The sequence below is a fragment of the Aotus nancymaae genome, unplaced genomic scaffold (genome assembly GCF_030222135.1).
Source record: "Aotus nancymaae isolate 86718 unplaced genomic scaffold, 86718_ANA_hifiasm-v0.15.2.pri h1tg000077l, whole genome shotgun sequence".
Lineage (NCBI taxonomy): Eukaryota > Metazoa > Chordata > Mammalia > Primates > Aotidae > Aotus > Aotus nancymaae.
In genome coordinates this window covers 10497826-10524827 of record NW_026988492.1, presented here as the reverse complement: position 1 = coordinate 10524827, position 27002 = coordinate 10497826, and the positions used below count along the sequence as shown (strand labels likewise).

The following is a 27002-nucleotide window of genomic DNA, read 5'->3' as shown; positions in this document are numbered from 1 at the left end:
GTGGTAGTAGTTCATCCCGGTAGAGTCCCACAAAAAGCAAGACTGAAATTCAGTGTCAGGATTGTAGATATCCTGTTTCAGTTATCCGTTTCTGAGTAACTAATCACCCTAAGTATGGTGACTTCACATGACAGTCATTTATTTGCATATGATTCTGCAATTTAGACACTGCTTGGAGGGAGCATCTCATTTCCGTTGGCATCAGCTGGGGTAGCTCACCTGGGGCTGGGGAGTCCACTCCCAAGATGGCTCATCCACATAACCTCAGTGGTTCCAGCTGTAGAATGGGCCCTTAGATGGGTTGGTTCCTCAGCATGTGACCTCCCCGTTTGGCTAGGTTGGACTCCTCAGAAGCTGACTTCTAAAAGGGAACATCCCATGACCAAGCTCACCAAGAGGACAAACTCCAGGATATAAACACATATCAAGCTTTCCTTTTGCATCATACTTACTAATATCCCATTTGCCAAAGCAAGTCACGCAGCCAAGCCCAGAATCAATGTGGGACAGCACTGCTCTCCACAGGGGGATGAGGGCTAGGAGGTAGGGTGCACTGGGGCCACATACTCCCTGGGAACTCTGGGATCCTGTTCTTCTTCCATTTTATTTCTGAAACATTGAGGTGCTGGATTCTTTTCTTATAGATAGTTTAGCATGATATAAACATTCAATAAATATGTATTAGAACCACAGAAATCTTGTCGCATTTCCACTGAAACTGTTTCTGAATGGACTAGAAAGATTTAAGCTGTATAGCTTACCCAGGACTATAATGATTGTATTCCTAGTTAATGAAAAAAAATCACTCTGTGAGGTCAGGTTTCTAAATATACCTTTCCAGGGAATTAAGTATTCCCTTTTCTTTTTTTTGAGACAGAGTCTTACTCTGTCACCCAGGCTGGAGTGCAGTAGCATAATCTTGGCTCACTGCAACCTCTGCCTTCCAGGTTCAAGCAGTTCTCTTACCTCAGCCTCCCAAGTAGCCCACCACCAAGTGGTGGGATTACAGGCACCCACCACCACGCCCGGCTAATTTTTGTATTTTTAATAGAGATAGTGTTTCATCATGTTGGCCAGGCTGGTCTCAAACTCTTGATCTTAAGTGATCTGCCTGCCTTAGTCTCCCAAAGTGCTGGGATTACAGGCATGAGTCACCACACCTGGCTAAGTATTGTCTTTTGCTTTAGGCCACCAGAGGTTAGCTTTTTGAATTTTTCTTTGTTTGTTTTTGAGTCAGGGTCTCACTCTGTTACTCAGGCTGGAGTACAGTGGTGCAATCATAGCTCACTGCAGCCTCCAACTCCTAGTCTTGAGTGTTCTTCCCACCTCAGCCTCCTGAGTAGCTGGGACTACGGCATGTGCTACCACACCCAGCTAATTTTTAAAAAAATTTTTCAAAGACATGGGATCTCACTATATTGCCCAGGCCAGTCTTGAACCGTTGGCCTCAAGCGATCCTCTTGCCATGGCCTCCCAAAGCACTGGGATTGCAGACACGAGCCATTGCACCCAGCCCTTGAATTTAAAATAGTTGAAAATCAGGCTCTTTAACACCTGCTTGGACTTCAAAGAATGAAAGTGGGTACTTACGCAATAACCAGACAGTACATTCCTTAGAAATTCCAAACCAAGATCTCTTGTTTCATGCTTTCCAAGCTTGTCCTGGACGTTCCTAAGTGCAGCAGGAAAGAAGTGGCTCAGCTTGTGCTGTGTGTCCCGTAAGTCTTGACCTATGACTGGTAACTGTTTCCTTTGTGTGCAGGGGTTCTCTATCTCCAGTATGGAGATGAAACCAAGCAGCTCAGGATGCCGAATGAAATCACAAGTGCAGACACAATCCGTGCTCTCTTTGTAAGTGCCTTTCCACAGCAGCTCACCATGAAAATGCTGGAGTCGCCCAGTGTTGCCATTTACATCAAAGATGAAAGCAGAAATGTCTATTATGAATTAAATGATGTAAGGTAAGTTGTGACATCATTTTTTGCCTGCCATATTGCATTAGAGTTTTTTTTGTTTGTTTCTTTGTTTTGGGGTTTGTTTGGTTTTTTACCCACTATATTGAATTTAGAGTGGATTTTTTTCCCATCTTATCACTTTCACAGAGTTTGAACAAAATTCTAATTTCTCTATATTGTAGTGAAGAAAGCAGATTCATTATCCTGATTGGTAGGCTTATTTCATCCAGTCAGATGATTTCACTATCTGGTTTTCTACAATTCATTTACAAGGTATAGTTTATAAAAATGAGGACAAACTCCTCCCCCACAGATTTTTGAATGCTACATCTGAAAAGAACACTAGAAATGATTCAGTCCACCATTTTATCTAAGAGTTAGGGAAACTAAGGCCCAAAAAGGTGGTGGAGAGACCTGATCAAGGTCATAAGGGTTGAAGGCAATACTTCATATTAGAGCTTTCCCAATTCCCTCTCAAGTGTTCTTTCCTCCGTAGACAGACGCTCTGGATGTTTTAGGTAGTGATCCCACTGGGTCATTATTTACATATAACAAGTTAGAATAAAAACTGTAGACTGTGAATTATTTTCCACAAGAAAAAAGACTGAGAAGCATCCTTATTTTCTATTCATTTCTTAAATAGTTATCCTTTACCCGAAGATCTTACTTTCCAGGTGGGCTTTCTCCAGAGGTCACAGTTGAATATCCTCCAAAATTAAGCTAAAGAGACTCCTGCTATTAATGGTATTGGGAATAGTTTAGGAACAAAAGCAGCTCTCTCTTTCTCTCTCTCTCTTTCTCTCTCTCTCTCTTTTTCCATTTGGTCACCCAGGCTGGAGTGCAATGTTGCGGTCTTGGCTCACTGCAACCTCCGCCTCCCAGGTTCAAGCGATTCTCCTGCCTCAGCCTCCCAAGTAGCTGGGATTACAGGAACCCACCACTATACCCAGCTAATTTTTTTTGTATTTTTAGTAGAGAAGGAGTTTCCCCATGTCAGTCAGGCTGGTCTCAAACTCGTGACCTCAGGTGATCCACCCACCTTGGCCTCCCAAAGTGCTGGGATTACAGGCGTGAGCCACCATGCCTGGCCTCATCTCTCTTTTTTTTGAAGACAGGGTTTTGCTCTGTCACCCAGCATGGACCTTAGTGGCATGATCATGGCTCAGTGCAGCCTCAACCTTCTGGGCTCAAATGATCCTCCCACCTCTGCCTTCTGAGTAGCTGGGACTACCAGCACATGCCACTACATCTGGCTAATTTTTTAATCTTTTGTAGAGACAGAATCCCCCTATGTTGCCCAGGCTGGTCTGGAACTCCTGAGTTCAAGCAATCCTGTAGTCTCGGATTTCCAAACGGTTGGGATTACGGCATGAGACACCACACCCCACTCAAAAGCATCTTTATTGTCATTTTGGTGTCATGTATACAGCAGAAAGAACTCATTTGATCTGTCCCAACCAAACAACCTAGAAAACAGGACTTAGATAAACACAAGCAAGCAGTTGCTAGTATGGCCTCTAATCATTTTAGAACTCCACAGATTATTTGGTGGCTAATCCAGCCATTTCATTTTATGGAACCAGAAACTCAGATGCATAAAAGCTGAGGGACTTATTCAAGAGCACACAGCCACCTAAGTACCAAGCTCTGCCCCAAACATGGCTGTGCCAAACATGGCTGTTCACATTTCGTGGTCAAGAACTTTTGGATCCCTTTGAATATTTCCTCACCAAATCATTGGGGGCAGGACTTGGGGTTTCTGGGTCCACACGCTGGGGGATGGCAAGTTTCCCTGTTTCTTCATCATGGAATCAATGGGTACCACTTTTTAAAAATATGCCTCTAGTGCATAATAAATGTAAACCGATCTTTATCTACCAAAGATCACAAATGACATATTTAGGCATATGCCCAGGTGTATGAGTAATTTAGAGCTTTCAAAGCTTGACACATGCCCCAAGGTGTAGATGCTACATCTGTTGCACAACCTTACAGCTTTTTAAAGATGTGTTTAAATATTCATGAGTATCCGAAAATTCATGTTTGTTTTTGAACTAAATTATTAATCAAGCTGTCACCAAAAGAAATTTTTTGCATTCACAAAGTGTAAACTTGAAACATGAAATAATCACATTATAGTTAAAGACTATGTTTGTAGTAATATAATCCCATGTAGTGTTTTTACACGGAGCTGCCAGTTACAACAATCATCTTATATTTCTGCATTTGCAATTAGAGGAATTGAAGGACACAGTAATAGCAAGTAAACATGCAACTTAGGGAAGCCACAGTTGATTATGGAGCTCAAGGCTGACGAGGTTATTATGAATAATTGAGCCTTACTGTCTTGCAGCCTATGCAAGGATTTTTATATTACAATAAGGCACCATTTTCTATAGCCTTTCCCAAACTTCAAAGTATGGCTACTTTCACTTCTTTTTTGTGTTATTTGGGAAAGTCGAGAAGTAGTCACAAAATAAGAGAAATGAAAGGGAAGACTAGGAGGAAAAGGTCATGATCATCCTTAATGGAAATCTAGTTGATAGAATAAATGAAACCAGCACTTGAGAGAAGAGACGATCACTTTAAACCCTAATAATTCTCAGTCAATATGTTGACATTTGTGAAAGTCATGATCTTGTTGATCCATAAGTTGTAGTACTGATAGCCTGATGTTTTTTTTTTTTTTGAAACTAAATCTCCCTCTGTCACCCAGGTTGGAGGGCAGTGGCCTGATCTCAGCTCACTGCAGTCATACCTCCTGGGTTCAAGCAATTCTTGTGCCTCAGCCTCCTGAGTAGGACTACAGGTGTGCACCACCATGCCTGGCTAATTTTTATATTTTTAGCAGAGGTGGGGTTTCACTGTGTTGGCCAGGCTGGTCTTGAACTCCTGACCTCAAGTGATCTGCCCGCTTTGGCCTCCCAGAGTGCTGGGATTACAAGCGTGAACCACTGCACCCAGCCCTATAGCCTAATGTTTTTAAAAAACTCTCATTTAACATATTTAACTGGAAAAATCACTGATTCATAAATTTGCCTGTAATTTTACTTTTCAGTTACTTTGATTTAATTATAAAAAATGAACCTAAAAATGTTCAAATGAAGACAGTGTTTTTATTTGGTGATGACAATAATGTTTATGCTATGTGCGCACATGCATGTCATTTCCGAAGAATTATTCTATTTCTTTGATTTTATGCATAAAATGCCTCGATTATATTTTATTTGAATGGTAGAAGAAATTTTCACCACCAGCATTATATAAGACAAAAAAAAAGTGTCATGTAGATTTCAACTGATGACAATGACTTTAATCTTCTAAATTCAGAGACAAATTTCATTGCACATCCTTCAGTGTTTCTGAAGTGTGAGCATATTTGCTAAAGTTGCCTGTTTCATCATTGCGTTAGGTTCCTCATATTTTCCTTAGGGAAATGCTACTGAGAGTTCAGGTCAGAATATTGCGTTGTAAATGTTGCCACAGTAAATCCAATCCAGGCCTTTACTGTTGGTTCATCTCGAATGTATATGTTTCTAAAGTCATGATAAACCAACCTCATGCATTTTAAATACCTCCAGAATCACAGCCGTTTCCCTGGCTCCCATGAGGTTTTCTATTTTTTCACATCCTCACCTGTGACTTCTTTCTCTGGCCCAATGGTGAGCTGTTTTAGCGAATCCCCACATCCTTACCTCTGTGAGTCTCCCCTTCATGTTAACCCAGCCCCCTTTAATAACAGGGGCTGCTGGCTCCCCCTGAAGCTGACTTCTAACAAGCTACTGGAGCAACCGTGCAAGCTTGGGCTAGTCATTGCTTCAAAGCAATTACTGGCGGGTATTTAAAGGAGAGAAACAAGACTAGTCCAAGAATCCTCCACTTCAGTTAAAACAAAAACACAAGCCAGTAATTCCAGTGATTGGGTCAGCCCACTAAATGAGGCTGCACCTGGAGGAGAGGAATTCATCCTCCTGCACACATTTCTCTGAGCTAGCCGAGCCGGCGTTGGAAGGGATCGCAGTGTAGGCAGAGCCAACAGGGCCTTGGGTGGCCCTTCTGGTAATGAAAGCTGAACATGGAGAGAGAAGGACTTCGTAGACATTCATGTGCTCTTCAATAATTTCACGGTAGGCTCTGACCCTGTCTTTTGCTATGGTATCTTTTGGCTCTAAGAGCTGGGGTCAGAGAAAAAAGAATTTATCTGCTGCTATTTCTTCACATCCAGCAATTCGATTTGTATATAGAAAAACTATTTTCTAATCCACTGTGGAAGGAAAAAAGGCATGGTAAATATATTAGTTTAGATCTTTGTGGTACTGTTTTGTTTTTTCTTTTTTTTCTGGACTGAAGAGACCTTTTCTTTCCCTTGCCGAAAGTGTTTGAAGGCAAAAAAAAAATTCTTTCATGTGCATTCATTAGATAAGAAGCAAACCAGGTGTTTGAGAAAAGTAAACAATTAAATATTTAAATATTAACCAAATCTCTTTTAATGTATTGTAAATATTGGAACTTTACTGTTTTGTTTTTTTTAAGTGTTAGCTTTCCATATTTGGAATCTTGAAAGAAAGTTCATGCTACCCAGTATTTATGGGTGGGGAGCCATACTGGAGGAATAACACTTTCCTGAGGAATGAGAAAAGGAGAGAAAAGCTGAAGTCATTTTTCTTCTTCTTTTCCTTATTTATAATTACCTATTTTATGGTCCTATAACTTTTGACTGGAGTATTGTAGATAGCCTTTGGATTGTCTGTTCATGTTTTTTACCTGATCTCAAAGGGCAGGCTAAGGAAATGGCCAAAGTCAAGCTTCTTTCATCTGCCATAGTTATTGATGTTTTTGATTCCAGGAACATTCAAGACAGATCACTCCTCAAAGTGTACAACAAGGATCCCGCACATGCGTTTAATCACACACCAAAAACGATGAACGGAGACATGAGGGTAAGTGTTTCTGTCCTGTTTCGAATTTTATTCAGTGGGTCAATGCATCATTCCTCTTGCTTGTACTCCTGATGTAATCATACTCTACAACCAAGTTTTGGGGGATGCTGCACACTCATCTCACTTAGGGGATCGTTATTTGTTCTTGGTAGAGAAGATTTCCTGATTATGTAGGGCAAAAGGATTAAAATAAGGCTCAACACATCCTAATTTATCTTTAAGCATGGAGTTATGTCCTCACTTTAAAATTCTGAAAATCTTCCTATAAAAGGGTCCCTGGTCCATAATACATTGACTGGGTCAGACGATCTCTCGAATTTTTTTCTTCCAATTAAAGCCAACCTAACATACAATCAGGCAAACGACAAGGTGCACAATTGCATGGAAAATCTATTCATGTTCTTACATTAGCTCTTCCAAGTCCTAACATTCAATTTCTCACCTTCTAATTCAGGAGCTACGCTGGAAGAATTCTGTTGTTGTGCTGTCTTAAATATTTTCAGATATTCTGTGAACCATGTTGAGCGCATAATACAAAAATCTGCATGATTTGGGAGCTAAAATTCTCTAGATTTAGATTGTCTCGGGAGATTATCTGAACATTCAAAGCGTGCAGGGATGTTTTGAAGGAAAAGGAGAAAATGAAAAAGCAGATTTAAGATCACATTAATGCTGGTCCACTAGAAAGGGATTGAGTTTCTAAAAATAATGCTACATTCCTCTGTAGCAAAAATGGGAGGTAAAACGATTAGCTTCTCAGCTGTACACCCCTACACACACACACACACACACACACACACACACACACACATTTAGAAGACACTGTGCCATTTTTTTCTCATCTTTTCTACAGATTAGCACTTGGCTGGATGCTTAAGTTTAACTAGAAAAAGATAAATGATTACCTTTTATTGCTAAAGAAACCCAGGCACTGTTCTGTCCTGGAGTTGCAGTTTTGCTTCTGAGTGAGGCTGTCTCTGCTCCTGATAGCACATATTAGTTTCCTGTTGCTGTTGTGATAAATTATGACAAATTCAGTGGCTTAAAACAACACAGGTTTACTCTCTTAGAGTTCTAGGGTCTGTGGGCTGACGTAAGTCTCACTGATCTGACATAAGGGGTTACCAGCAGGTGTGCATTCTTTTCTGGAGGCCCTAGAGAGAATCTTCTTTTTTTCCCCAGCTTCTAGAGGCCACTGACATTTCTTGGTTTGCTGTCCTCTTCTTCCATCCTCAAACCCAGCAAGATAGCTTCCCTCTGACCCTGTTTCCGTGGTCACATCTCTAACCCTCCCGCATCCACTGGTTTTCGGTTTGTTTGTTTTGAGACAGAGTCTCACTCTGTCTCCAGGCTGGAGTGCAGTGGCGCAATCTCGACTCACTGCAACCTCCGCTTCCTGGGTTCAAGGATTCTCTTGCCTCAGCCTCCCAAATAGCTGGGACTAGACATGCGCACCACCACACCTAGCTAACTTTTGAATTTTTAGTAAAGACGGGATTTCACCATGTTGGCCAAGATGGTCTCAATTTCTTGACCTCATGATCTGCCTGCCTCGGCCTCCCAAAATGCTGGGATTACAGCCGTGGGCCACCACACCCAGCCAACTTTTAAAGACACTTTAAGGACTTTGAGCCTACCTGATACTCCAGAAAAAATCTTTCTCTTTCAAGTTCAGCTGGTCAGCAACCTTTACTCTCCCTTTTCCATGTAACTTGATGTAGGTTTGGGGGGCTAGGATGCAGATATCCTTAGGGGACCACCATTCTGCTTTCTATATGGGGTAAATTTAGAACCATAAAAGAGGCCAGGAGATCTAGCCGGAAGTGCTGGGAGAAGGTCTGTGTCATTCTGGACTGGAATATGAGTGATGACATTGTGGGATCAGAGCCTACACTTCTGGAGGAAAAGGCCTCTCACGTACTCAACTGCTGTTATTTTTATGTCAGAAATGATGTGTGACTTGAATTGAAAGCTGTGTCGCTACTTCAGAAATTCTAGGATTTTAAGGTTTATTTCGCTGGTTACACTTTATATGTAAATCAGAGCCACATGGAGACAGATTGAGTCATGCCAATCGTGAAGCATGGACTAAATATTACAGCACCATTTGCCTTTTATTACTTTCTTATTCTCTTTTGCGGAGACATTCATCAATGTCTTTGCTCCTTGAATATCTGTTTTTGCTATGTCTAGCCTTCACACTGGAGTTCCGTGGTGCTGAGAGTTCTGTTCCTGTGACATAGAGCCATTTCCACACAGCTTCCCCAGAATCGCCTCTGAGAATCTTGTTTGTGGCTGGAAGGACCCCTATTTTAACCCTCCAGCAGTCTGGTACCTACATAAGGACCAGCAGTGAGGACTGAGAGAATCAAATATTGACCATATGAGCAAAGCTGATCAGAATGCAGAACACGTGTTACGGGTTTCTGCAGACTGGTTCTGTTTTTACTTGAAGATGAAACCCTGCTGATCATTTTTTCTGGGTTACCCAGAGACTACTTTAAACACTCATTTTGTGTGTGTCAGAAACTCAACCATTGTCCCCAAATGAAGGGACAATAAAGGTTCACCGTTTAACCAACAGAAAAGCTTTTATGTTTCAATCCCGATTACTTAGAAATGAGAAATGGGAAGCGGTTTCAAACCCAGCTAGGTGTGATCATGCCTGCAGCTTGCAGCTTGGTTCCTATTCACAGATTGCAGACACTAAAAGGCATGGAATTCAGCTGCCTCACCTTTTGGCTCTGCAGGTTGGAATTCTTTTTCCTTTCTTGATGAATGTGGTTGCATTGCCATGAAAGGGCAGGAAGCTTTGCTGAGCCCTGCCTCTGGAGCCCAGCTGCACAACCTGCTGCTGATGGTGGAGAGCAGAAATAGAGAACAGAGCAAGGATCAATTGTTGTAGACTAAACCACACTGCACGGTGGGGTTAGGAAGCTCCATCCTCCCATATGTTTGCAATGTGAGCGTGGCCATGAAGGAATTCGATGCTAACTACTCACATGAGTCAGTCACTGCAGTCCTGCCCCTGATGTCATTAGACCTCACTCCCCAGCCTCTGGAGACAGCCTGGGACAGACCTCCCAGCTGCCTGCTTATGACCAGTAAACATGCATGTCATGAAAAACATCAGTTGGAACGAACAGAGGGGCAGCAGCAGTCACACTGGAACTTCTCAGGGGCTTCTGAGACTTTTCTTAAGCAATGAATGTGATAGCTTGCCTTTGAAAGAAAAGACAAGGTAAAACTCTCCATCTAAAACAATCAGTCTTCCCAGAGTGGCTTTATGATTGGAAATGTGTCACTTAGAAAGTGTGCTAGACTAGGCCTCAAGGTGTGCATGGAATGAACGCGTGGTGGGGAAAATGTGTATCTAGATTTTCATCTAGCATCTAGCTGAGCATTTTTGAGGCTGCTCTAAGGAGACCCGTGGTTCTCGGGTGGAACTCAGCACACCTGGCTCCTGTTTCTCTACCCACCACCCTGATCTAATTTAATTGCATGGCTTTTGTTTCCTTACATCACATAGGAGCTTTGATAATTCAGTTCCCAAGGGACTGAGCTCACCATATGGAACAGGCCCTTTTGCAAAATTTATATATGTACTCACAGCGTTTCAAATTCACAAATGTACAACTCGAAGATGGAACCATTCCATTTCATGACTCTCAAAAAGTACACTTTTTTCCATACCAGCAGTTCGTTGAAGGAATTGGACAATTGTCCTGCTTTGAGGGTGACTTGCTATTCACCAAAACTGGTGGCTTTTTCACAGCGTGGGGGCTTCTCCACCTTCTTCTGTGCTGTAAGACAGCTTTCCAAGATGCTCGGCTCTGATCGTTTAACACTCTCCCTCTCCTCTGCTTCCTTTAATTTCTCTTGCCTGTCTGATTTTTACTTGTATATGGAAAATTGCCAGATTGGCCCTGCCTCTTAAATTATTCCCTAATACCCAAAGTAATTGCTGCCTCCCAGTCCTCTTCTATTGAGCTTTGTGTTCGACACCAATGAACAGTGTCCTTAGAAATCATTGGTCTCCATGGCACTGCTGTGTCTAAATTCCTTGTCTGCGTTCACAGGCACCTCAGCCTCCTTCATTCCCTAGCTCTTCTTCCTCTTGCCTGTGTTCAAGCAGGCTTCTCTAGTTTTGGTTTTATTTGTTTTGTTTTGTTAAATATGCTCTTTTTTATCTGAACCTTTGCACTTGTGATTCTTATCTTAACACTTGTTTGACTATTACATCAATGTAGATGACCACTGAAACCGTATCCTGAGCTCTGCCATCTCTAGAATTCAAAACCCAACTGTTCAACTTCTAAGTGTCTTCACATGGAGATTATTTCCACAGTTTCCAATGCACTCTGTTGAAGAAAGAATTCCTAATCTTTTTTCCACTTTATTTATCTTTCTTGATTACCTTTTGAAGAATGGAGGGGCTATGATGGGATGTGTGTGTGTGTGCACAAGCGTGCGTGCATGTGTGTGTGTGCCATGCATATTTTGGAGAATGTGGGAGGAGGGATGTAACACTGAATTATCAGTGATTCTTCTCCTGCCTGACCCTTGTTTTTCCATGCATCCAGCTGGTCACCAGAGCTCATCACTCCACTCTGCAAGGCCTCTTACAGATGACCTTCCTGCCACTGCCTGTACCAATATTCTTACAATAGCTAACTTATTTGAGCACTTATTAAGCACTTTTGTGGGAGTTTTTTTTTTTTTTTTTGAGAGGGAGTCTCACTCTGTCACCCAGCCTGGAGTGCAGTGGCACAATCTCAGCTCATTGTAACCTCTGCCTCCTGGATTCAAGCCATTCTCCCACCTCAGCCTCCTGAGTAGCTAGGATTACAGGCATGTGCACTACACCTGGCTAATTTTTGTATTTTTTAGTAGAAATGAAGTTTCACCATGTTGGCCAGGCTGGTCTTGAACTCCTGACCTCAAGTGATCCACCTGTCTGAGCCTCCCAAAATGCTGGGGTTAAAGGCGTGGGCCAACACACCCAGCCAGTAATTTTAATTATTTATTTAATCCTCAAGATAAAATTTTGAGGCAGGTCTTGGTATAAGCCCCCCTATTTACAGATGATGCAACAGCTCCTTATGTTAAGAGTTTTCCCAAAGTCACACAGCCAGAGAGTAGCAGAGCTGAGATTTAAGCCAAGACACCATGGCTGCTGAAATTAAAGCCTTCATTATTTCTCTACTGAGCCACCTAACAGTTCTTACTTCCCACAGCTCATTCTCCCGTTCTCTTTTTCCAAGTGTCTCAAATTCATTCTCCTTCTCTAAGTATCTGCCTTTTTTTTGTTTTCAGACAGACTCTCACTCTGTTGCCCATGCTGGAGTGCAGTGGCGCAAGCTCAGCTCACTGCAACCTCCGCCTCCCAGGTTCATGCAATTCTCCTGCCTCAGCCTCCTGAGTAGCTGGGACTACAGGCGCATGCCACCATGCCCAGCTAATTTTTTTTGTACTTTTGGTAGAGACAGGGTTTCACCGTGTTTACCAGGATGGTCTTGATCTCCTGACCTTGTGATCCACCTGCCTCAGCCTCCCAAAGTGCTGGGATTACAGGCGTGAGCCACAGCGCCCGGCCCCATACCTGCCTTTCAAAATTTCTACCCATCTAACATATTCCAGGACAATTGTCCAATTTCTTCAGCAAATTGCTGGCATGAGAAAGTGTGGGAGGGAGTGTGGTTAGGTTTCTCGGGGCCTACTGTACTATAATAACAGAATGTGGCCTGTGCACCGTGTTCCAATTTTGGATAGAACAAAGCAACTGTAAAAGATATCTTTAAAACTATTTGGGAAATTTGAACACATGTTACGAATCAGGAGATATTAAGGGATAGCTGGCATAATAATAGGTTGGTGGATATGTTTTAAAAGATGGAACATACCAAAGTATTTACAGGTTAAATGACATGGCAAATGGATCTTGCTTTAAAATACTGCAGCAAACCAAGAAACAAAATAGGTAAAATGTTGAAAAACGTCAGCTGCCTGATGGAGGTGCCTTTTATTGTTTTCTCTACTTTTTTGTGTTTTAAAATTTCTATAATAAAATGTTTCTTTTCTTTCTTTTATATTTTTGAGACAGAGTCTCACTCTGTTGCCCAGGCTGGAGTGCAGTGGCACGAACTCAGCTCACTGCAACCTATGCCTCCCAGTTTCAAGCAATTCTTCTTCCTCAGCCTCCCAAGTAGCTGGGATTACAGGAGCGCACCACCACTCCTGGCTGATTTTTGCATTTTTTAGTAGAGATGGGGTTTTGCCATGTTGGCCAGGCTGGTCTCAAACTCCTGACCTCAGGTGATCTGCCCACCCTAGCCCTCTAAAGTGCTAGGGTTACACATAGGAGCCACTGTGCTTGGCCCATAATAAAATCTTTTACAAAATAATAAAAACTTGCTTTTAGATCCCAAATAAAAGACTACCTACTCCAGGAAACCTTTCGCTAATGCTGTGTCAGAATTCATCTTTCCCTTTTAAGGGCATGTGGCATATTCGTTTTGTGTTATAATCATTTATCTATGTGTCCATCTCATACAAAAGACTGTACATTATTCAGAGGCAAAAGCCATATTATATGCTCAGTCATCTTCACATCCCTCCTAAAGCCAGTCATGGCATCTTAACCCTTGGTGAGTGCAGAGTAAACCCTTGTTAAACAGGATTTACTGAATCCCCTACCGATGGTCCTACAAACGCTGTGTTACTCATTTTCTATCATTAATGAGGACCCACTGTAAAAATATCTCTCTGTTCTCCTCACCAGAAATAGTTGTGCTTCTCCTGGTTTATTTTTATCATATGGACACTTTGAATCTTGTAAGTGATCATTTTCCCTCTTTGTGTTGCTACTCTAAAGCTTAGAATTAAATTTGTGGCCCACCCACAGCAAGAGTGCAGGCATTTGTGGCGTGTGTTTTGTGTGTTGGCTTCATTCCTGGACTCTCTTTTTAATTTTCCTACTTTCATCTTCCTTTTGTTACACATTCCACTTTGACTTCTTTTTTCTGTAAAACCGTAAAAATGTATGGGAACTCTATTAATTTCTTTGTGCAATCTATCAGGATATAAATAGTATTCATTCTCTACCATGGTTGTTCTAGATAGAAGATAGCAAACCTTTTTGTGTCTGCAGAGTAGGCAATGTGTTAAGTACTTTACATATTATTTAAATTAGTCGGTAACTCTGCAAAGGGGGTATGCTGGCTTCATTTTCACAGGTGATAAAACTGAAGCCAAAGAGGTCTTTCCCAAGCTCACACATCTGATCAATGTCAGACACTGGATTTGAACTTACTTCTTTCTGCTTCTTTATACACAGCTCACAGCCTCCCTTCCCTGAGATTTCCATTTAAGTTTTGCAAGTTTTGAAATGATGTTCCTACTAAGACTTTAGAACACATAAAATATCCTTTATTAACGTTTGTTTCATTTCTTAATTTCATTACGTATCTATTTCATGGTATCTTTTTATATTTAATTTTGCTTCATTCTCTCCTCTTCTGAGCACACTGAAAAGATACCCATTAAAAAGAAAGAAAAGAAAAAGGAGTGAATTGCCTGTTTGGTACCTGTATCTGCAGTGGCCACTGAACTCAGATCCCTTTTTTCCACCGGGCAGTGTTCTGGTTGAGAAGAAGGTTTGGGATTCAGGGAGTATCAAGTCATCCCATTGAAACAAAAGGATCCCACAAAAATGGAAGTTTCAGAAAACACTCTTAGCTGACTTTCTTTATCTAGTTAGAGTTCTTGACCCAGCGGTAATATCCCTTTCCCTCATGCAATGACAGTGGTTACAATAATAACACTTCTGATGGACCTTCACCATACTGAGCAGTTTGCTTGTATTTACTTCATTTGATTTTCACAGCTATACACTGGGAGAGGGATTCTTACTGTCCTCCTGTTTCAGAGCTGGAAGCTGAGGCTTAGAGAGGTCAGTGAACTTGCTCAAAGCCACCCAGCTAAAGAGAAGTGGAGTTGAATTTAGAGCCAGGCAGACCAACTCTAGTGTTGGCCTTTGTAATCACGCCTGTGGTCACTCCCATACTTTCCCGCCACTGTCTTCATCAGCGTGTCCATGAGTCATCTCCACATGTCCAGGAGCCACACATTCCTGAAGACCTAACCCAGAAACTACTCTTTTCATCAAGCCTCTCTCACTCTTCTCTTTCTAAACCTCGCCACTCACTGTCCCTTCTCGAAACTTCCATAGAACATCACCACCCTGCCCTGCTCTCTTTGTGCACTCCCCTTTTCCTGCCTGCGTTGAGTTATTGATGCACACGTCTTAAGTGTCTTTTTCAGCGCTAAGCTTCTCCGGGGCAGGGTCTCCATTTCATTCATCTTTATGCTCCCTGTGGCTCTCACGGACAATGCCCTGCCCTGAGTAGTTTCTCATTAAATACCTAGATAGAAAATGATACTTACTTCAGCCCTTTTCTATCACAAACTTTCAGTTAGTGCCTTATCTACTAAGATCAATATAATGATTTGTAAATGTACACGTTTGAGGTTTATAGCACATTACCTGATTTATCCCAGTATTGGCCACTGACCCAAATGAGAAATGAAAATGTTTGCCTTGCTCATGCCTGTAATCCCAGCACTCTCAGAGGCTGAGGCAGGTGGATCATGAGGTCAAGAGATCAAGACCATCCTGACCAATATGGTAAAACCCTGTCTCTACTAAAAATGCAAAAATTAACTGGGTGTGGTGGTGCACGCCTGTAGTCCCAACAACATGGGAGGGTGAGGCAAGACAATCACTTGAACCTGGGAGGAGGAGGTTGCAGTGAGCCGAGATCATGCCACTGCACTCCAGCCTGGTGACAGAGTAAGACTCTGTCTCAAAACAAAAAAAAAGAATGTCTGCCTTGCCTCAGTCCGTCAGTATAATTAAATAGAAGTTAATAACCCTGAAGTTTAAGAATGACAATAAAGAAAAAAATCTGCTTTGTCAGATTAAAAGTGCGTGTTCATCAGAAACATGCACTTATCTAACGTTTTGTGTGTGTATTGGCGGGAGTGGATTTTTCAGGAGTTAAATCCACCTGTGGGAGAAAGTAAGCTAAATCCCTAGATAACAAATCTAAATAAGATAGATCTGGTTTTGCTGTGTTTATAATTCACTAGAACAAATCTTGCTTTTCTTTTATTTTACTTTTTTTTTTTTTATTTTGAAGACAGGGTCTTGCTCTGTCACCCAGGCTGGAGTGCAGTGGCATGATCATAGCTCACTGCAGCCTCGACCTCCCTGGCTCAAGTTAGCCTTCTGCCTCAGCTCCCGATTAGCTGGAACTACAGGCACACACCACCATACTTGGCTTATTTTCTAAATTCTTTGTAGAGACAGGGTCTTCCTCTGTTGCCCAGGCTGGCTTTGAATTCTTAGACTCCGGTGATCCTTTCTCCATGAACTTCCAAAGTGTTGGGATTATAGGCATGAGCCACTGTGCCTGACCCCTTGCTTTTAGATTGAGTTGATAGTATGTCAAATATCTCTAAACTTATAATGTGAGGGTGATGATTTTAGAACAGTTAACTTCATTACTGTAAGTGTTTACTGAGTCACTCACTCAGACATTGTGAGTCAGATCCTTCATCTCGTCTACGTTCTCATGCAAGAGATACGTTGGCAAAAAGCAGTAATGATACAGACAATAATCAATTAACTCAATCATCAATAATGATATAGACATCTAAAACTTTTCACATTAGTTCAGGTTAGGTGATATCCTTGCCTGTGTTCTATAATTCACTGGAGTTAACACTATGAAACTCATTTATGAGTGATATACCTAATGATATATTTTTTATATTGTGCTTTTCTGGAAGGCAAAAAGATGTCTGTTATGATGATAAGGAAGGACTCTTATGGAAATGATTAGCTAGGCAAGCACATTTGAATACAGTGGCTATCCAGAACATGGTAGATATTTTCTTGTTCCTTCTCTGCTTCCAGTTATAAAGTCTTATTTTTTAAGAAGCAAGGAAAGGTAATATATGCACATCTGATATGCAGCTTCCAAGTGATACAAATCTCATCTTTCCTGCTGCATGGCTGCTTACTTTTCCTTATACTATTTTTTTTATTTTTTGTCATTGAGAGGTTATGACAACATGAGCCATATTGTATTTATAAACATCACGTGTTTCCTTGATATGGCTTGCAGTTTCTGCCAGACAGAACACATGGAAGAAACATTTCTCGTTAGCTCAGCATTGGTTTTAGTTATGCTGATTTCCGGGACAGGAAAAATGCCTTCCTACTCAGAATTAACTTTCATAGAGTAGAAACAAAACCTCTGAATGTCCGTGAAATAGTTTTAACAAGAGTGGATACTGCTCCTTTAAACCACATATTTTGACTAAAAGCTTCCTTCTGTAAAAAACCCAAGCCTTGCATTTAGTCACCATGAAGACAGGCAAGGCTGAAAGCATTGGAGAGAGGGGTGGTTCCGAGGTCTCTGCAAGTCTAGAAAGTTTCTTCTAGAAAAGAAAAGCTCACCAACAATGTAAGGTAAGAACTGTGCCTTTATGATAAGACATTTTCTTTAGAGTATTTTTGTCATGCTCTGGCACATTTATCTTTCATTAACTTGTCTTCTGTATTCAAGTTCAATGCAATAGAGAAATGCAATTTTAGGTTTTATTTTAACTTCTTGCACACTGCTTAGAAGAAAACCTCTATTTGTCATTGACATCATTCTGTTTTGTTAAAATCCACTTCAATTAAACTGAGCTGTCTTCAATCTATAAATCTTGTGGTCTAGTTTCTGGTTAACCTTATAATTTGGAAAAGGATTTAAAGTGCCAACATAGTTTGCTTTTACAGGTCTTGTTGATTTATGTGCTCTGTGACAGTTTTCAGTGTTTTCACGAAGATGTTGACTTGCATTCAGTTTCTGAGGCAAAGTCGATAATTTGAAGGCATGGTACAGATGAGGAGGGGAAATCATATGTGTCCTTTAACATTCCAGGGAAAAATTATTTGCTGTTTTTATCTTTTGAAAATCACTTTAAATTTTTAAATAAAAATAGCTTTTATCCTGGTCTTGAAAAAATTTTAAAGAAATAGCAATTTAATCTGTATGAATCACATTAAAAACTTCTACAGTTTTTAAATAACAAACTTGATATAACAAGCCTGTTATATCAGGTTTAATGATGGCCTGAAAAAGTCTGTGATAGAAATCATGTTTACTTGAGATAATTATTCTGTCAACTCTTGCAATAGTTCAGTCACAATATTTTGCATTGATTTCTTTTAAAGGACGTTAATAAGAGCAATGTTCTTTTAAATCAGTCTGTTTCCTTTCAAAAGTACATGTGTTCATGAATGTGCTTATTCATATTTCTGTGGATATCTTTATCCCAGTTTATAGATGAGTTAATATACATGAGAAGTTATCCAATGTGGTTTACATAATATCTATTATTGTATTTAATCATCATAATAACCCTATGGAATAGGTACTATTATGCCCATTTTAAGATTGGAAACCCAAGGCTCAGAGAGCAAGATCACACACTAGTAAGTAGCAGAGCTGGGATTTAAATCCAGGCTGATTGTCTTCCTTTTTAAGTCCTGGACAGCAGAGCCTCCCTAGTAGCTGAGAGCTTCAGGTCTGAATCAAATATAGATGACTTATCTTGAAAATAATAATAAATAAGTCATGTTTATGTGGCTTCAGGATAAACTATTTTGTACTTTTCTGGAATTTTCTTTTATTTTAGATCTGTAGCATCCAAAACCTAGTATCACACTGGTTGTTTATCCAGGGACCTGGTTACAACTTACTCAGAGTGAAATGAAAACAGTGAACATCAGATAGTGTAGAGATGGAGAAAAGCACTTTGGATAAATGACTCTTTCCTCTTTACTACACAGACCTTTCCTGCTTTTTTCTTTGCTACATGGGCTGTGTGGTCATTAAAAAATGTTTCCATAGGACAGAGCAGGGAGCTGATTTGGAAGCCAGAAAGTGTCTTTGAATGGAGACCAGCTAACTGCCTGCCCACTGTCCCTTCAGGCTGCGGCAGGGCTCTCAGGAGGGGGATGGGAAGAATGTTAAGGCTGAAGGTGGAGGGTTGAGCCTGAACTTCACCTTCAACATTGCTCTTCCCACCTCCTCCTGAAGACTGAGACATCAACACAGCAGCAAAAATATCCTGGTGATTTGTGATGCAAAGTAATTACTGCTAACAGCATCAACAGGGGATGCAGCTGCTCGCAACACAGGCTTCAGGATCAAGGCTTCCAGCTCCAGTTCAGCATAAAATCCAGGATTGGCTACACAAGCAACACAACTCAAAGTTGATTGGAGCAGAACCGTCCTTCTCCCCAGCAGGTACTAGGGTGAGCTCCCGAAGAGTTCTGAGCCGCTGCCGCCTGAAGCGCACTTGAGAGGTTTTTGCCACATCCTTCTGCCGTTTGATATCCAAGCTACATCCCTTTTCTTTGCTCTTATAAGTATAGATGTTGGCAGAAATTGCCTTTGACTGGGAGTCTATGTCTTTGCGTTTTCAAGTTGCACCCCTTGTACCTACATGTTCAGTTGCTGGGGTTTTGCTTTTGTGTTCCTTGTGGCTCCCCAGCAAGGCATCCCAGATCATACTAGGCTGTTCTCTACCACATCAGTCTAAGCTCCCTAGGTCCAAGATCCTACCCCATAGAAGGCTTCCAGGGGATCATTCTTCTCTTGATGCTTTTTCCAAAATTTCTCAAATGAGCATGTGTTACTTTTATATAAATTGGGGGTAGGCAGAAGAACATGCTAATCTTTTTTTTTTTTGGAAAAAAAAAAAAAAGAAGTGTTTTCAAGATACATTTTGGCTACTGTTAGCACATTTTCTCTCTGTCCTACTTTTTCTCGTGGGGTAGGTGATCTCTGCTTGCATGTGATTTGCAGGACTCATAGATACTCTGTCCACTTTTAAGGAACTAGAGCTGGCTACTGCAGATTTTTAATTGAGAAAACGAACCTGACCTGCCTCACTGGTGCTCCCTCAAGAAACAGCCCTGAAATTAATAATAATTTTTTTTTAAAGATAGTTAATGGGTACAGAAAAATCATTTAGAAAGAATGAATGAGGCCTGATATTTGCTAGCACAACAGAGTGACTATAGTGAAAAATAATTTAATTGTACATTTTTAAATAACTACAAGTGTAATTGGAATGTTTGCAACACAAAGGATAAATGCTTGAGGTGATGGACACCCCATTTATCCTGATGTGATTGTTACACATTGCATGCCTGTATCAAAATATCCCATGTAACCCATAAATATATACACCTACTATGTCAGAACAAAAATGAAAAAAAGAAAGAAAAAGGCCTAACTTATTTCGAGTCATAGGGTTTTAGAAATAGAAAGAGGGTCATAGGCATCATCTTTTGTAACCCGTTTCCCTGTAACTTGAGACTCAGGAGGCCTGGAGTGGTTGGAGAGATGGGGTCAAGATCACAAAATAAAGCAGTGACAAAAATAGGGCTGGATCTCAAGTCACCATCCCCAAGACCAGACCCTTGTCTATATGCAGTGCCATTTAGCCTGTTTTCTGCTTTTGTTCTCACCCGATCTGGATCTTATGAGGTTTGTCGTCTTGATTGATTTAGAAAAACACTGTCTATTTGACTTCTCTTAGCCATCTTTTGTGGTAGCTGAGTCTAGTAGCCAGCTTTCACTTACCTTCTAGAAAGCAGAACAACTCTCTCTCTCTCTTCTGGATTATCTTACTAAAAGAGAATCAGAAATCCTGTAGTAAGGCCAGGGCTGATTAATTGGAAATACATGAGGCTGGACTAAAAATAAATGGATTTTAAACTAACCAGATTTAGATTACCCAGTATTTCTTATGGAAGGAGAATAGGCCATCATGTCAACTGAAAAATAGCATCTGCTTCAAATTATGAGATACTTTGAATAAAGCAATATTGGCTCAACAAGGTTGTACAGTATTATGGCATTATTTTAAAAAACAGCCTCTTTGCTGTGGTAAATAGCTCCTGCAGTTATGCTATGTGAAATGTTAATGTATGACTCCTCACATTACTTTCAAAGTTGTTCATTACTTGGAACCAGTGATTTTAGGTGGCACCTAGAAAAACAGTTTGTAAATGGTAATAATTATATGATGTTGTTTTGAGTGAATGTTGGAAAGACAGGTAGCACAAAGAACTTCAGAGTTAATATTCATTAACTCCTTAAGTCACAACTAAGAAGAAAAAAGTCAATTTAAAACTGACTTAAAGAAAATTATTAAACGATTACTAGAACAGACAGTATAAACATATAGCTGAAGTGATGATGGTATCTTGTTAATGCGTGAAGTTTAAAAACCAAGGCTTTAAGGTGAAGCACAAATTGAGGTTTCAAGGAAGGGACAGGGTAAAACTTCATTTAAAAGCATGCAATTGGCAAAAAATGAACCATTTTGATGTCCAGATGAAATCTAATTCTTCTCTAATAGTTCTCAAGACTGTCAGCATCTTACTATTTGGCACAAAAGAGGAGCTACTCATTAACTCGTTTCTTTAGCAGATTTACTTATTTAAGGTCCCTCCAGATAAAAGGTGTGACTACCCAGCTTGTCATTTAAGCTCGAGGACCTCTTTCCATTGTGCAGGTGGCCCTAACTCACTCCATATTCCTGAAACACAGAAAGTATGTTTGACTCAGTTGGTTGATCGACACATGTACTTGACTTCTTTCCTTTTTTTCTTTTCTTGTGACATCAAAGATCATGCTTTGCCTTGTTCTGATTTCACTCTTTGAACCAGTTTCTTTTCATATACCCTTGATAGAGTAGGAAGAGTCATCAAAGAAAAACACAACAATAAGCAATCATACCAATGCCAACAATGGGGCAATTCAGAAATTGCAGGGGCCTGATGTATAGGGTGCTTAAACTTCGATGTGTGATTTTCGTGAAATGTAGCACCTCTGATGCATAGGATTGGTGGTCAGGGTCTGATAGCGTCATCTAGAATGAGCATCCAGTGCCAGTCCTTGCACTCACTTACAAGGAAGGAGGACCAGAATAGAACATTCTGTAGATGGCTGACCCCTTGCAGTAGGGACTGGGGGATCGTGATGGATACATCATGGATGGATATCCACAAAGTGTATACCATTTTTCCTTGCCTTTAAAAGCAAATCAAAAAATATATTTTCTAGCAGCTGTGTAACTGCAAAAAAAAAAAAAAAAAAAAAATCTGCTCCACTGCAACACAATTTACTTACCAGATATCTGCAGGGTTCAGACCTTAATGCTTCAGAAATTTGCTGCAGATTTTACTGTATATATTTAGACCAAGGAGCCTATTAGCTTGCAATCTGAGAGAACCTCTGCATTTTCATGAAAATGAGAAATATGGCACTGTTGGCAACCTCCAGCTATAATTATGTTAATCTGACCATTTTAAGACTGAAATATGTTGTTTTAAAATGTTTCTGTATTTTTATTATTCGTAACAATGATCTGAAGAAATTTACTGAAATGCTAATAAGTTTCTATTCAGTATCACTTGAGACTAGAACATAAAAATGAGTCAGATGTGGAATTTTGATATTTTTAATTTTGGCACAGAATTTTTATCGACAGATACACACTCATATACATGGAGTATCTTAATATAAAAACTACCCAAATATAATTTTAAATATAGATACAGTGAGTATATGTGCAAAGCTGTCTCGGCAGATATGTGCAATAACAAAACGTCTCTACATTTGCATTAAATTCCCAATTTTTGCTGTGTCAAAAATTAATTTTAAGCATTATTACAAAATAAATGTTTTTCTATCAAGAACCATGCTAAGGCACCCAGATTCCTATTTTTAATATAAATGTGGGGCAGGACTAGAAAGGATAATATAGTCAAAATCCCGAGAGCCTCTAAACACGCATCTTGAGCTAATTAGTTCAGCTTCCTCTTCACCAACCAAAACTTGCATCCTGGCCATAGACAAGTAATGACACGGATTCTCTTTCCATTCACAAAAGAAATGTTCCCCAGGTGGTAAGACAGGAATGATCCAGTGCTGAGATGTGGGTAATCACCCATCTCACAGTGATTATAAATAATTGAAATGTGAGTCTATTTGTTGTTGTACCACTATTAAATGAATCAAATGAATCAGAAGTCTTTTATGTAGCCTGATTTGGGTTCAGAATGAGCAATTAATTTGGAAATGGGAATGAGAAAAAGTACTTTTTTGTTTTTTGAGACGAATCTCCCTCTGTCTGTCACCCAGGCTGGAGTACAGTGGTGCAATCTTGGCTCACTGCAACCTCCGCCTCCCGGGCACAAGTGATCCTCCCACCTTAGTCTCCCAAGTTGCTGGGACTAAAGGTATATGCCACCCCACCAGGCTAAATTTTGTATTTTTTGTAGAAATGGGGTTTTACCACATTGCCCAGGTTGGTCAAGAACTCCTGAGCTCAAGCAATGCACTAGCCTTGGCCTCCCAAAGTGCTGGGACTACAGGCATGAGCCATCACGTCCAGCCTGGATCATTTTTCTCAAAGATGGTATCTTTGGAATATCATACAGTAGAATTTTCTTACATTGGCTACATCCAGAGTCTTCATTCTTTTGCCAGTTCTTGTACCTCAAAAAAGAATGTGTCATTCTTTTCATTCTCCTGTGAATATATTCAAGTGAGTATTTTTTGTTTTATTCATTTTCTTGTGCCTCACAGCTCACTGAGTGAGCCCCTGAATGTTTGCTGATGATATTAGTAATCATGTGTGCATAGTGATACAACAGTGATGGAACTCATTAGGTATTCACAGCACTAGAAGAGAAAGTGCAAGAAGGTTTTCCTAAACCAACTAAGTAGCTGAATCAGGCGCTCAGAGAATTTCAGTGTCAGGACTACAGTCACTATTATGAGACCAGAGCCAAGAAGAGACTCCTTGTGGTGAGAAACCAGGCCTTTAGAGTCATAATCCGGTGCTCGCTCCACCACACCTCACTGCATTCCTCGCGATGATGGTGTGGATGAGTACTGATTGATGAGGAGGATTAAACCCTTTTTTTTTTTTTGAGACAGAGTCTTGCTCTGTCACCCAGGCTGGAGTGCAATGGTGCCACCTTGGCTCACTCCAACCTCCACCTCCCAGGTTCAAGTGATTCTCCTACCTCAGTCTCCCAAGGAGCTGGGATTACAGGTGGCCCCCTACCAAACCCAGCTAATTTTTGTATTTTTTGTAGAGACGAGGTTTCGCCATGCTGACCAGGCTGGTCTCAAATTCCTCAAGTGATCCACCAGCCTGGGCCTCCAGAAGTGCTGAGATTATAGGCTTGAGCCACCAAAAAAAAAAAAAAATTGGGAACTAATTCGTGTACTTCAGTGCATTGGAAGAGAAGTCTTTGAAATGACACCAGTGTCTTGCTGCCCTAATTTTAAGAAATCCCTTCCATTTATTGTCATTTATCTTACTGTCCTCTCTGGGAGAAATGTTGCCCTAATGTTGCTATTCAGAAAAGTAAAGATAATGGAAAAAAAAAAAAAGAGCTGGGGAAGGTTGGGATGGGCATTGGGGGAAGAAGATAAGCTACCTTTGGTTCAGCTTGGAGCTTGTTCCTCTTTGAGGTGAGTTGAAAGCTGTTGGTGCTAATCAGGAACTTTTGTTTTTGAGACAGATCTTACTCTGTCCTCCAGGCTGGAGTGCAGTGATGTAATCATAGCTCACTGCAACCTTGAACTCCTGGGCTCAAGCCATCCTCCCACCTCAGCCTTTTGAATACCCAGGATACAGGCATGCACCACCATGCCTGGCTAATTTTTAAATTTTTATTTTTGCAGAGACAGGTCCTTGCTATGTTGCTCAGGCTGGTCTCAAACTCCTGGCTTCAAGCCATCCTCCCGCCTTGGCCTCCCAAAGTGCTAGGTCTACAGATGTGAGCCACTCTGTGCTCAGCCCTAATCATGAACTTTGAAAAGTGCTCCATAGATTACAAAGCATTTTCTTCACTTGCCTTACATCCTGTGCGGCAGAGAAGTCTTTTATTCCTGGAGGCAATGGGTAAGAAGAGCAGCTGGACAGTGTGTACCCCTTACCCTATGTGGGCACTTCATTATATAGAGCATGACTTAATGGCTTGCTGTCTGTTCTGTCTCATGAGCTACTCAGTGTCAGGAGTACAGGCTTGACTTAAACGTAGAGGTGCTCAAAGGCCCACCTGGCAGTTTGTTGTTAGGACACAGGGAAGCAGATTGTGTCTCTGAAGAGGAGGCACATGTCAGTATCAGAACCTGGTGGGGAAGAAGAGATTGGTCAATATTTGGCTAAACTCCTTCAGCTGTTGGTGCAGCTAAAGGCATGGCAGGGCGTGTGCAGAGATGGCTGCCAAGCCCAGCCTCAGGGCATGCACAGTTCCCAAACTGGTTGTCTTTGAGGCTGTTATTTATCCAAATAAGGAGAAGCAGTGGTTTTGCTGACCATCTCAGATTTCCAAGCCATGTTCCCTGGCTGGCTGGCTGGCTGACTTGCTATTTGAACCGAAAACACAAAGGTATTTCTTTGAAATGGAGCTGCTGTCTTGTGGGGCTCGTGGGTACCCTAGAGTCATTATTTGGAGGAAGTTTTTTTCACTCCCCACATTTGTAGATAATGTGAACATGGCTTGATCTATTTTACCCTTCTCTTGTGACTTTTGCGATACTCAAGAGAGATGGATCTGATTTTGGACAAAAATAATACTCATTTTCAAAGGTTCTTGAATCACCGCCCTCCTTTGAAGAGGATTCAAAGGTCAGACCTCCACGCTGATTTCTTAACACTAAAATGCAAGATTATTCTAGCACTTCATAGATCCTGGCCCTGTTATTGAAGTCTCTGAGCCCCAGTTTGTTCATCTGTGAAATGGGAATTATAACGTATCTGATGGGAATGAGATGAGAATTAAATGAGGTAGTTTTGGAAAGCATTAGTAAATAGGAGGTCTCCCAAAATAATCATTTCCTTCCCTATTTCCATTTTCTCCTGGTGGATTTAGTTGACAATATTTATAATAGAGAAATTCTTGATGATTATGATTGTTACCCAAAGGACTTAACCAAGCTCACAGTAGAATAGAGATCAAAGAGTACACCCTGGACCAGCAGGTCAGCATCACCTGGGGACTTGTTAGAAATACAGATTCCTCAGCACCACCCCAGACCTTCTGAATCAGACACAGTGGATATGAGACCCAGTAATCTGATTTAACAAACTCTCCAGGTGATTCTGATGCCCACCGTCTGAGAGTTGGAGAGCCACTGTCCAAGAGTAACTCACTGGTTGGGTCAGTAGTCTAGCCATTCCTCCAGGGCCCCCAGACTTTCATACCCCTTGTCCTTGACCATGCCTTAGTTCCTGCCTGGAATACCTAAGAAAGAGACCTCTTTCTTACTTGCTGAAATTCTACTCATCATTCATGAACCCATTCTCACCTCTTCAGAAAGGTGTTCCTCAGCCACCCCGATCATAAGACTCTCATTCTTCCAGGAACTACCAAAGTATTTGTCTGTTGTACTCATCTGACACTTGGTGAAGTTATTCTTGCTTTGTCATATTTTAATGTTCAGGTACATGCCTTAGTTTTTCTACTAGAATATAAGTTCTTCAAAGGTAGAAATCGTGTCTTACAGATCCCTTTTCCCTCATCGGCCTTGACCCTGGGGTTTGTCTATAGGTAGCTACTCAGTGAATATATGAATCCACAGAATCTCATCATTGGAATGGGCCTTAGAGAAAGTCTACATGAGACTTCTTATTTACAGATAAAGAAAGGGATGTTGGCCAGGTGGGACGGTTGACGCCTATAATCCTAGCAGTCTAAGAGGCCTAGGCAGGAAGATTGCTTGAGGCTAGGAGTTTAAGGCCAGCCTGGGAAATGTAGTGAGATCTCATCTCTACAAAAAAATTTTTTTAATTAGCTGGGCATGGTAATGTGCACCTGTAATCCCACCTATTCAAGAGGCTGAGATGGGAGGATCACTTGAACCTAGGAGTTCAAGGCTGCAGTGAGCTGTGATCACACCACTGCACTACAAATTGAGCAACAGAATAAGACCTTGTCTCTTTAAAAGTA

The 27002-nt window shown here is 41.0% G+C and overlaps 1 protein-coding gene across 8 annotated transcripts in view; it reads left to right on the top strand.

The window, feature by feature from the left end:
* Nucleotides 1-27002, top strand: part of KIAA1217 (KIAA1217 ortholog) — an 807714-nt gene that overhangs the window by 693089 nt on the left and 87623 nt on the right. For 6 of the 8 annotated variants that reach the window (XM_064368600.1, XM_012450132.3, XM_064368599.1 and 3 more), the window contains 2 exons: nt 1763-1961; nt 6802-6895. In XM_064368600.1, the coding sequence (XP_064224670.1) occupies nt 1763-1961; nt 6802-6895 (293 nt within the window). Of the gene's footprint in view, nt 1-1762; nt 1962-6801; nt 6896-17081; nt 17433-27002 lie in introns of those variants that run through there. The other 2 variants (XM_012450131.2, XM_021665681.2) reach the window with 1 other exon arrangement.